Source organism: Apteryx mantelli, unplaced genomic scaffold, assembly GCF_036417845.1.
Source record: "Apteryx mantelli isolate bAptMan1 unplaced genomic scaffold, bAptMan1.hap1 HAP1_SCAFFOLD_40, whole genome shotgun sequence".
Taxonomy (NCBI): Eukaryota; Metazoa; Chordata; class Aves; order Apterygiformes; family Apterygidae; genus Apteryx; species Apteryx mantelli.
The window spans coordinates 1,837,674-1,850,005 of record NW_027118755.1 but is presented as its reverse complement, the minus strand read 5'-3'; the positions used below and the strand labels follow the sequence as shown (position 1 = coordinate 1,850,005).

Genomic DNA, 12,332 nt, shown 5'->3' with positions numbered 1-12,332 from the left:
GTAAGGATCAAAGGGCAGGCTAGCATGGGTGACACTGTTGTGGGTGTTTACTACAGGCCACCTGATCAGGAAGAGGAAGTCGATGAGGCCTTCTACAGACAGCTGGAAGTAGCCTCACGATCCCAGGCCCTGGTTCTCATGGGGGACTTCAACCACCCTGATATCTGCTGGAAAGACAACACAGTTAGGCTCAAAGAGTCCTGGAGGTTCCTGCAGAGCAGTGAGGATAAGTTCTTGACACAGGTGGTGGAGGAACCAACAAGGAGAGGTGTGTGCTGCTGGACTTTTCCTAACAAAGAAAGAAGGAGTAGTTGGAGATGTGAAGGTTGGGGGCAGCCAACCATGCAGTGACCATGAGATGGTGGAGTTCAGGATGCTGCGAGGAGGCAGCAGGGCACTAATTAGGATCGCAACCCTGGACTTCAGGAGAACAAACTTTGGCCTCTTCAGGGACCTACTTGGAGGAATGCCATGGGTTAGGGCCATAGAAGGAAGGGGAGTTCAAGAGAGCTGGTTAATAGTCAAGCATCACTTCCTCTAAGATCAAGAGCGGTGCATCCCTATGAGTAGGAAGTCAAATAAAGGAGGTAGGAGACCTGCATGGATGAGCAAGGAGCTCCTGGCAAAACTCAACCAGAAGAAGGAAGTATACAGAAAGTGGAAAGGTGGACAGGACACTTGGGAGGAATATAGGAATGTTGTCAGAGTATGCAGGGATGTGACGAGGAAGGCTAAGGCCCGTTTGGAATTAAATCTGGCAAGGGATGTCAAGGACAGCAAGAAGGGCTTCTTCAAATACCTCAGTAGCAAGAGGAAGACTAGGGAAAATGTGGGCCCTTTGCTGAATGGGGTGGGTGCCCTGGTGACGAAGGATGCAGAGAAGGCAGAGTTACTGAATGCCTTCTTTGCTTCAGCCTTTACTGCTCAGGCCAGCCCTCAGGAACCCCAGATCCTGGAGGCAAGAGAGAAAGTCTGGAGAAAGGAAGACTTTTCCTTGGTTGAGGAGGATTGGGTTAGAGATCATTTAAGCAAACTTGACACCCACAAATCCATGGGCCCTGATGGGATGCACCCACGAGTGCTGAGGGAGCTGGCGGATGTCATTGCTAAGCCACTCTCCATCATCTTTGAAAGGTCATGGAGGACAGGAGAGGTGCCTGAGGACTGGAAGAAAGCCAATGTCACCCCAGTCTTCAAAAAGGGCAAGAAGGAGAACCCAGGCAACTACAGGCCAGTCAGCCTCACCTGCATCCCTGGAAAGGTGATGGAGCAGCTCATGCTGGAGGCCATCTCCAAGCATGTGGAGGACAAGAAGGTGATCAGGAGTAGTCAGCATGGCTTCACCAAAGGGAAATCATGCCTAACCAATCTGATAGCCTTCTATGATGGAATGACTGGCTGGGTAGATGAGGGGAGAGCAGTGGATGTTGTCTACCTAGACTTCAGCAAGGCTTTTGACACTGTCTCCCATAGCATCCTCATAGACAAGCTCAGGAAGTGTGGGTTAGATGAGTGGACAGTGAGGTGGATTGAGAACTGGCTGAATGGCAGAGCTCAGAGAGTTGTGATCAGTGGCACAGAGTCTAGTTGGAGGGCTGTAGCTAGCGGTGTGCCCCAGGGGTCAGTACTGGGTCCAGTCTTGTTCAACTTCTTCATCAATGACCTGGATGAAGGCACAGAGTGCACCCTCAGCAACTTTGCTGACGATACAAAACTGGGAGGAGTGGCTGATACGCCAGAGGGCTGTGCTGCCATTCAGAGAGACCTGGACAGGCTGGAGAGGTGGGCAGAGAGGAACCTCATGAAGTTCAACAAAGGCAAGTGCAGGGTCCTGCACCTAGGGAGGAATAACCCCATGCACCAGGAGAGGTTGGGGGTTGACCTTCTGGAAAGCAGCTCTGCTGAGAAGGACCTGGGAGTGCTGGTGGACACCAAGTTAAGCATGAGGCAGCAATGTGCCCTTGTGGCCAAGAAGGCCAATGGTATGCTGGGGTGCATGAGGAAGAATGTTGCCAGCAGGTGGAGGGAGGTGATCCTCCCCCTCTACTCAGCCCTGGTGAGGCCACATCTAGAGTACTGCATCCAGTTCTGGGCTCCCCAGTACAAGAGGGATGTGGCACTACTGGAGCAAGTCCAGCGAAGGGCTCCAAAGATGATTAGGGGACTGGAGCATCTCTCTTATGAGGAAAGACTGAGAGAGCTTGGCCTGTTTAACCTGGAGAAGAGAAGACTGAGAGGAGATCTTATCAATGTGTACAAGTATCTGAAGGGAGGGTGTCAAGAGGATGGAGCCAGACTCTTTTCAGTGGTGCCCAGTGACAGGACGCGAGGCAAAAGGCACAACCTGAAACACAGACGGTTCCATCTGAATATGAGGAAAAACTTCTTGACTGTGAGGGTGACAGTGCACTGGACCAGGTTGCTCAGAGAGGTTGTGGAGTCTCCTCTGGAGATATTCAAAACCTGCCTGGATGCGATCCTGTGCAAGGTGCTGTAGGTGACCCTGCTTGAGCAGGGAGGTTGGACTAGATGATCTCCAGAGGTCCCTTCTAACCTCAACCATTCTGTGATTCTGTGATTCTGTGATTATGATCCAGAAGAATACATTAAAGCTGTGGTTCTGTGATTCTGTGATTCTATTAATAAAGTGGGATATTTGCAATCTTGTTGGTGGTGTTATGGTTAATTACTTTGGGCTGACAGGTGGAATAGTAAAATTGAAAAAATACACTGTATCGTATTTCCTTTATAAAAATTCATGTGAAAACAGCACCCAAAGAATATTTGAAATTCTCTCTACAAATGCATCTAGCTACATATGAGTCTTCTCTGGGAAAAGCGTGAAAAATAATTCAGTACTCCTACTAATTCCGCCCTGCTTTGGAGTTCTGGAGTCTCTTCTGTTTGTTACTTCTTATGCAGTGAGCAATTGTTGACCTGGATTAAGAGACTGTCAATACAGAGCTTTCAGGCCAGACTGTAGCAATGCAAACTCCAGATGTTGTGTAAATGGTGTTACGAGTAGTGAATTCAGCCAGATATTCTTCTCCCAAGTAATAAAGCCAGACTTCCCCTGATAGAGAAGCATAAGAAAAATCTTGGCTCTCTTTCTTTTAGAGTTGCAGTCCTGTGTTCCTTTCCAAATGCATAAGTTCTTGTTTCAGCCTAAGTGCAATCACTCAGAACAGTTCCTCTCGACTCTTGGGAACTGGGGCTTTTAAACTGAAGCACAGAGACCATTACTGAGATATTCAAGTTCTTACAGACACAGGCACACATCCTGTGACAGTCCCTCCAACACCTGAGTGACTACTTGGGAGAGTTACTAAAGTCACGGGTTCTTTTCTAAGAAGATGTCAGAAAGCAGCAAGTGGGGCTGCTCCACAAGCAAAGGTGAGCTGGGAGCGCAGGGTGGCCATAGCATGGATGGCACCTGCACCAATAGAGCACAGTCCCACAGCACCCAAGCAGGTTTTGGTTGGGGACAGCAGTGGGTTCTGTCAGCAGTCCAATAATCATCAGACCAGGCAAGGTGATGAGTCAGGTCCAAGCTCAGCACAGGAAGCTGTGGGAGATGACCTTGAATTTCAATACATGCAAGAGCATATTGCCTGTGGTTGGTGATTTGCGCACAAGTGGAAACATTATCACTCAGCAATGGCCAAAAGAGCCACAGTGAGAATGACAGCCAGCCAGAAACAGAGTAGCTGCAGCTGGAGACATCCCACCTGTGACAAAGGAACAAATGCTCCAGAATGACTCACTGATAATAAAGCCTCCAACTGCAAAATCTGTGTGGGAGAGGATTGGAAGGTAGTTGACTGTTGCTCAGCCCTCCTGGTTGACTTCCAAACTGCTGCAAGACATTGTGGTGGAGCTTCCACACTCATGCCAGAAAGCTGCAACGTGTAAATGCTCTCAGGTCACATGTTTTTAGTACATAGACAGTAGGAACAGGCTGATCATTACCGTCAAACTACTGTTGCGTGTTGAATGTATAAATGTTTGTAGCTTCGCAGTTACTGCCATATATTGAGTGTATCTTATAAAAAGCTTATATTGTGGTAGTCATTTAAGTTACATCATAGCAGCAATTTTTTTATAATTAAACTGTAGATGTGTAATTTACAAGTTTAGGAGTGTGTGTATTGCTTCCCATATCCTGACACTGAACCACAGCTCAGCTGGTCTGGGCCATTTGCTCAAGCTACATTATCACATTAATTGCCATAGTCAGAACAATACAGACTTAGCAACAGATACACTGATTGAATAGGCTTTACCTATGGAATGATTAGAAAAGGCCACTCACTTTTCCTGACCCTAGATGGCATGAGACCTGAGCAGCTGCTAACTGGCAGAAACTGAACGAAATTCAAAGGCAAGCAGAGACCTCTGAGGACTGTTAATAGCTCTGGGGTGAGGAGCAGGGGGTGCCAGTTCTTCACCATGATATTGTTAAGCCTCTTGTAATCTATACAGGGCCATAGTCTTCCTCCGGCATGAGGAGCCAGTAGGAGAGGTAGATAAACCACTGTGCCAGATTGTCCTTGAGGTATTCTTTGAGGGCTGCTAATTCAGGGTGGCAAGGCACCTCCTTTCTTGGCATCAGGTCAACGTGGCAGTCATATGTGTCATAAAGTGGTAGCATTTCTTCTGCCTTCTTCTCAAAGACATCTGTAAAGTCGCTCATAGTGTTTGGGAGGGAGTAGGGCAGTGACTGAGGCAGAGGCCGAGTTACAGTCCTGGGGCCTGGGTGATTCAGGGTGGCAGGCTGTGGGGCTTGGCAGAGCCCTGGTGGTGCAGGGATCTTGGTTCTGAGGCTGTGTGGTGAGAACAGAGCCGTGGTCTGTAGGTGTCGTATTTGGACCAGTTAGCGTGCAATTATGTTCCTTGTTTTTTGTCTTCCAGGGGAGTGCTGTAGGGCTCTTGGCATCAATCAAGTCCATGGCAGCCATGCAGCCAGGAAACTGCTCACAGAGTGCAGAGCCAGGGACGTGGGAATCTCTGGACCAACTCACAAAGGTGCTGTGGTGGGGGACACAGTCATAAGATGATCCTGTAGCAGGAGAAAGCCTCATAGTCGCAGCCCCTGGTACTCACAGGTGACTCAAACCACCCCAATGTCTGCTGGAAGGGCAGCGCAGCTGGGCACAAGGAACTGAGCAGATTTCTGGAATTCACAGAAGATAATTTCTTGGTGAAGGTGATTGATGAACTGACTAGGAGAGATGCTTTGTTGGACCTGATACACTGGAGGGTATGGCTGCTATTCAGAGGGACCATGACAGGCTGGAGAAATGGGCTAACAGGAACCTCCTGAAATGAAGGAAAAGCAAATACTATGGCTCGAATCTGGGTGGAATAACCCCATGCAACAGTGCAGGCTGTGTCCAACTATCAAGTAAGCAGGTCTGCACAGAAAGATCTGGGGATTCTGAAAAACAAGAGCTTAAAAATGAGTCTGCAGTGTATCACTGCAACAAATGAAGGCCAACCACACCTTGGGTGTATTAGTAAGAGTGCAGCCAGCAGGCCCAGAGGGGAGTGATCCTTACCCTCTGTTTAGTACTTGTGAGAATACCTCTAAGCATTGTGTCCAGTTTTGGACTCCCCAGTCCATGAAGGACATTGACGTACTGGAGCAAGTCCAGTGGAGGCTCTCAAGACGCTCAGGGGACTTGAGCACATGATGTACAAGGAGATGGTGAGGAAACTGGGCTTGATCAGCCTTAGGAGGAGAAGGCTAATGCGACACCTTTTTTCCTCTCTACAACTACCCGATCAGCAGATACAGACAAGACAAAGCCAGGCTCATCTCAAATCTGCACGGTGATAGTACAAGAGGTAAGGGACACAAGATGGAACATAGAAAATTCTTATTAGACATATGTTTTTATTTAATTTGTTATTATTGTTATTATTATTTGCCACGAGAGTGGTCAAATACTGGAAGAAGTTTCCCAGAAAGGTCATGGAATCTCCACCCTCGGAGGTGTTCAAGACTTAACCAGACAAATCCCTAACAACTTCATCTTCTTAGACCTGCTTTGAGGAGGGGTTTAGACTAGATGACCTCTGGGGATCTCTTCCAATTATCCTATGATTCTAAGATTACTAATGCTTTGAATCAATAACAGCCTCTTCTACTATTTTGTGTGTAGAACACCAAAGTGTTAACACTGCTGTAACGTAAGTTACGTGGTAGCTAAATGCTCAAAAAGAAGAAGGTATTTATTTTCTCCAGTCTTAAATGGGAGATTCATCCATCCCAAATCAGATTTCTAGCGTATAGATATCTATACCAAAACTTGTATTGCCTTTGTGCAGGTAATGGATAGAATTGGTCATATCTCAGGTGTGATTCATCTCCTGAGGTAGGGGTGGGCTTTAAAACTAGCTTCACCTATCTGCATTTATGTGTCTACAGGATATGTGTGCACATGTGAGCTATCCCTCCAAAGCTCCTGTTACAGTACATGGAAATCTATGGCTCAATTTATTTGTCCACACATAGGAATCTTGTACCATCAGGGAGGCCCCCAGGTTTTCTGTCTGACCTCCAGTTTCTGCTCCACAAGCCAAGGGTCTGCCTTGTGTTGTACTTACCAGCACCTGGAGATAGTGTATGGCATCTCAGGTGTCACAAGAAAAGTGTGTCTAGGCAGGCGGCAAGTCCTCTTTCATTCGTAAAATGAACCTGAAACAACAACACCAGCTGTGGATGTCCGTACTGGAGATGTCTGAAGGTAAGGGAGATGGATCCTTTAGGAGTCAGTCTCCTGACTCCTGCTGGAGTGAGGGTCTGCTCTTCTGAACCTAAATCATAAAAACCCTTCCTGCAGTAAGTGCAAAAGGAGAAACACCTTGAGGACAATTCACACTCTTCCGTCACCCCCATCAAATACCTCTTTTAAAATGAGTCCTCTTTTGTTTTGATCTTCACTGAATGAAACACACCACAGTGTGTTTCAAATACAGAATACATGTAGAACTGCTCCCATTAATTCTTTTTACCTGACTTTTAATCTGTTATTCATTTTTCTAGGTGCAATTCATGACAAAAAAATGAATGAGGACATTAAAACCAGTTCAGGAAAATCATCCTACTGGCATTTGGAAACCTTTACAAATGTCAATACTGCTCTTTCTAGTCTTCCTCATGATTTACATTGTGACCATGTCTGGGAACATCCTCATCATTGTGCTGTTTGTGGCTGATTAGCACTTTGATAACCCATGTACTTCTGCTTGGGAAATCTGCCAATGTTCCACTGTCATGGAACATTGTTCCAAGACGCTGGCCAGTTTCCTGAGTGGAGAACAAAAAAATCAATGTTTTTGGCTGTATTACACAGAATTATATTTTTTAGTCTTCTACCGGGTGCAAAATCTTATTGCCTGTTGGCAAGGTCTTTGTGATTAGGATTAGCAAATAGGCAAAGGATTCTATTATGAAGCTTGCATGAGTGAACAATGCTGCTTCAACTAGTAACTGTGTCTTGGCCATGTGGTTCTTTAGATATTGACGTAATGATATCTGATTGACATAATGGTATCTCCAATGCAAAAGTCAACTTTCTGTGCCCCACCCCCTTTACAAAATTGTAATTTTATTGCAAGATGTTATAAAGACGCTGCCTCCAGCGGGCTTTGGGATGCAAGGATTCCTGTCTGGGCACTGGAGCCCAGCCTGGTGCACTGAGGGGAGGCCTCTCCAGGCCAAGCACGGCTGCTGCTCTCCTGCTTGCAAATTCAACCAGTAGTGAGGCTGAGTTTATATCCCCTCCCCTCCCCGCCCCCCCCGCATACCAGGTTAAGAGAAAATACAAACACTCTGTCCCCCTCCCCACGCAGCTATTGCCAAGGTACACAGGCACTATGACCTGTGATCCCTGCTCCAGCTGCTGACACTGAGACCCTCACTCCACTCACCCTGGCCACCCTCAGTAGCTGATATTCAAGTACACTGGCCCAACAACCCATGGTCCTGCTCCGGTGACTGATGCTAGGACCCTCTCTTCCCCAGTTACTGGCACCACAGACACAGGAACCATTATCACCTGAGGTCTGACTCCAGTTTCTGGGCCCTATCCACTCACCCTTGTCTCTTCACCTAGATCTTACAGCACTCACAAATGGGATATGAAGCCTCGAGCTGCAAGAAAGAACATGAGTCCTGGTTAAGGTGGATTGGAAAGGCACCATTAAAACCACTGCAGAAGGTCAATATCTTGAAGGGTTAAACAATCACAAAGTCAATCTATCTCATGCACCATGGTGTACCTCCACAGGCTTGACTTGAGTGTTCAGTCAGCAGCTAAAGGCTCGTTACATCTTCCTGCCTGTACCTGTGATTCCATGTTCTACCCAAATACTAAAGACAGTGGCTTAGGGATCACTCAGCTGGCTGGTTTGATCCCAGATGTGCAGGCTGGTAGGCTGCATAGAATTACCCACTCCCAATATAGCATTATTTGATCTGCAGAGCTAAAGGAAGGTATTGATAAAGATTTTGAGAGACTGTGGGTGGCAGCTGAGTGTAGCAAACATGGGAGACCATCAGTTTTAGATAAAACAGTGATCAAAGTGATTCCAGTCACGCATGAAGAGGGCGAGGTGGTCTTAGAATGGGAGATCCCTCTCCAAAAGTTATCATCTTCCCAAGTCTACAGAATTGGAGGAAGGAGGAATCTGTGAAACGGACCAAGCTACATTGTCAATGTTGTGGTAATTCAAACTTTGGAAATGACATTATCAGTAATGCTGGGCAGTAAAGTCATAGAGGCATTCCCCATAGGAAGCTTGTAACTGTGTTGCAACTCTGAGCCAGTGTAAATGCTACCAGGGAATTCCTGGCTAGAGGAAGAGGGGAGACCCTAAAAGAGATCAGCAGGCATTGTTTGGTGGAGAGCAAAACCTGCTCCCATATTGTTGCCCTGTTGTACAGAACGCCCATATTAAGAGACACAATGTATTATGTGAGTTATTGGCAAATGAAGTTGCCTACGCAAAGGTGTCTAGTACCATCTCAGAGGCCCTAGGATATCTGACATCCATACAGGGCCAGTAGATCTGGCATAGCGCCTATGGGAGACTTATGCCTTTTTGGAGCAGCAGAGAGACACCAGCTGAGATACCCGGAGTATTTCAAGTGGCATGACATACACGTCTGTATGTGGCCAACTGAATCCCATGGAAAGAAATGAATCCCTCCCCGTCTATCGGCTCTAGGATAAGATGAATCATGCCCCGACTTCTCTTGACAGCTCTGACTGGGGGTGGGATTCAGCTGCTGAAAAGAAAAAGAAAAAAAAGCAAAATCAAGTGATTTTGCAGGTAAATCACTCTAATAAAGGTGTTTTTATTGAAGTATCACTCTCTGGAGCTGCTTCTCTTTTCCAGCTAGATGAATGGGAATGGCTATTCCACCAATATATGTTCATCTTTTAGCACTGCTAATGCCCAAGATAGGAGAGATGAGACCATATCCAGTACGTAGGGTATTTCTGAAGGGACTCAGGCCACTGACAGTGAAAAGCAGATTTCTGCACAACACATTCTTGAGCCAAAAGCTCCTCTCATTGCATTGTCCATTGCCTACTACCCCACACAAGCTGCAAGGCAGAACATTTTCTGTGCTAGTAACTCTCTGGAGAAAAGTCTTCTCTTTAGGGCACGCTTCACCTCCACGTTCCTCAGGGTGTAGATCAAAGGATTGAGGACTGGTGTGACAACATTATACATAAGCGTGGCTATCATTGTCCAGCTGGCTGAACTCCCTGAGGAAGGTGGCACATAGTTAAAAATAACAGGGACATAGAGTAAGGCCACTACTGTGAGATGGGAAATGCAAGTGGAGAAGGCTTTCCTCCTTTCCTCCTTGGACTGGACTTTCAGCCGGAGGAAGGAAAAAATGTACAGGTAAGAAAAGAGTGTGCAGACAAAGGTGCCTGCTGCAATACTCCCTGTGATGATGCTGAGAAGGTTCAGGTTGAGCTGGCTTCTGTTGCAGGCCAGTCTCACCAAGGGCTTAATTTCGCAGAAGTAGTGCTGGATGCGGTTGGGGCCACAGAAATGGAGCCGGGAGGTCATGACTGTGTGCATCAGAGCATGAAGGAAGCCAGTAGTCCAACTGGCTGCAGCCAGCAGCAGGCAGGCCCGTGGGCTCATGATCAGGGTGTAGCGCAGGGGGTTGCAGATGGCCACATAACGGTCATAGGCCATGACAGCCAGGAGGAAAGCTTCGCTGCTACCCAGGAAGTAGGAGAAGTGGAGCTGGCTTAGGCAGCCAGTGTAAGAAATGCCCTGGTGCCCCGAGAGGAGCCCAGCCAGCATCTTGGGCACGGTAACTGTGGAGAAGAAAATATCCAGGCAGGAGAGGTTGCAGAGGAAAAAGTACATGGGGGTGTGTAGCCAGGGTTCACAGATCACCACAATCATGATTGCCATATTCCCCAGCAGGTTAGACAGGTACAGCAGTAAGAACAGCATGAACAGGAATTTCTGTAGCCCTTGGACATTGCTCAGGCCAAGGAGGATGAACTTCCTCACCTCTGTCTGGTTATCCATCCCTGCAGGGAAAGAGAGAATCACTTGGCAGTAACTTCCTATCTTTCTGTCCTGAGCTGCTATATCCATTTCCCAGCCTCCTCTTCCATAAGATGCATCATCAGCTGATGCTGCCTCATGAATGGAAGAGATCAGATACTGAGTGTGAAAGGGGACACAAAAGAATTCCTTGATTTCCCACCCCAGCTGTTTCAACAAATACTGGAACTGTTGTAACCTATGTGGTCAATACTGATGCTGGAAGTGCCACCTGTGTACCAGCTCACTGAAAGGAATGGCATGTTTGAGAATAGTGAGAAAAGAAAATAATGAGGAAGAAAGACAGGCAGGCAGGCAGGCAGGCAGGAAGGAAGGAAGGAAGGGAGGAAGGAAGGTTGGTTACCTAATGTTTACATGAAGATTGCTCTGAAATCCTGCAGGTTTTCCTTTTCTATATCAAAGAAGGGTCCTCTAATATGTTTTCTTCATTCCAATTCCTAGCTGAATAAACTGTATCTCTCCCGAAGCTGAAAGAACTATAGTAGTATAGTGGCTCACATATAATACACTGCTTTCAAAGAGGATGAGTTCTGGCTGTTCAGTGGAGTCAGAAAACCTTTATACAGTACTCTCTGCCACTGAAACAATCACATTTATTTCCAGCAAAGGAAAATTTCTGTCTCTCTGATAACTCCTCTTGGGATCAAGCCTCTGAATCTTATGGGACTTCAGTTCAGAAAACATCAAGGCATAGCACCTCAGGGAGACAGAAATCTAATGATGCTGTGGGGAGTTGAACTGATCACTGATAAAATAACAGTTAATTTTCCTCTTCTTCTAGCCACATCCTGTTAATATTGGTAATGATTATTTGTACAGCAAGCTCTCATAAGCAGGAGGAAGGTGCAGAATCAAAAAAAAAATAAATTGAAATATGCAAGGTTATAACATCTAATTCTCAGAAAGAGTAACAGTTTTAATGGGGAATTTTCCAACAAGTTTGTTACATCTTTTTGAAATTCCCAAGTATAATAAGTTGAATAGGTATCATGGCTTCATTGAACCTCATACAACTACACAGTTGACCTCTCTCTCTGACTTAACATCTTTTGCCCCCTTTATAGTCCTTTTTTAATTAATTTATTTATTTATGTATTTTTAACTTCTAAAGATGGAGATAACAAACTATGATGATTTTTTTTTAAGACCTCAAATACCTAAAATAGCACCCGATAAGGCAATGGTAGACACACACATTCAGGGAGCGTTTTCAGAATATGTATGCTTCAGAGATGAAGCTGATATAAGATCTCATACCCATGACTCAGTCCATTACCTGAACACTTGTACTGGAACCATTGTTCTCAGTGCTGTTCTGTGCACGGGATAGCTAAGATGATTAAGGCTATGAAAAGGTTTTAGGATTACTCTGGTGATATCTAAGCATTTCTCTGTAGTTTCTCATTCAAAACTTTAGCATACAACCTCTGATAACATACATGAGACCATTTCTGAGTGAATATTTTAGTTACATACAGGTGCTTGTTGCTAGTCTGTGGTACGAATGGATATGATACGCATGAAGGCAAACGGGAACTTTTTAGAATCATTCAGAAACTCAAATCAGCTCTAGAAGTAGGAATGCAGTGTTGTTTCAGATGTCCTAGCACCTGAGTGTAATTCAGCTTGACAACCATCAATACCCTCAGGATGCCAAAGGTGTTTACAGCCCCTGACTCCTGCTGCACATAAGTGCCTGTAAGCAAGCATCTTCATGTGGT

At 46.0% G+C, this 12,332-nt stretch overlaps 2 protein-coding genes across 2 annotated transcripts in view; both read right to left on the bottom strand.

The window, feature by feature from the left end:
- Window positions 1–12,332, bottom strand: part of LOC136996518 (SUN domain-containing protein 3-like) — a 390,273-nt gene that overhangs the window by 240,833 nt on the left and 137,108 nt on the right. The gene's annotated exons all lie outside the window — the stretch shown is intronic.
- LOC136996522 (olfactory receptor 12D1-like) lies at window positions 9,676–10,572 on the bottom strand (the record flags this gene model as incomplete). The annotated part of the gene is made up of 1 exon (XM_067317444.1): window positions 9,676–10,572. A coding segment is annotated over exon 1 (897 nt), but the record flags the coding sequence as incomplete, so codon positions are not given.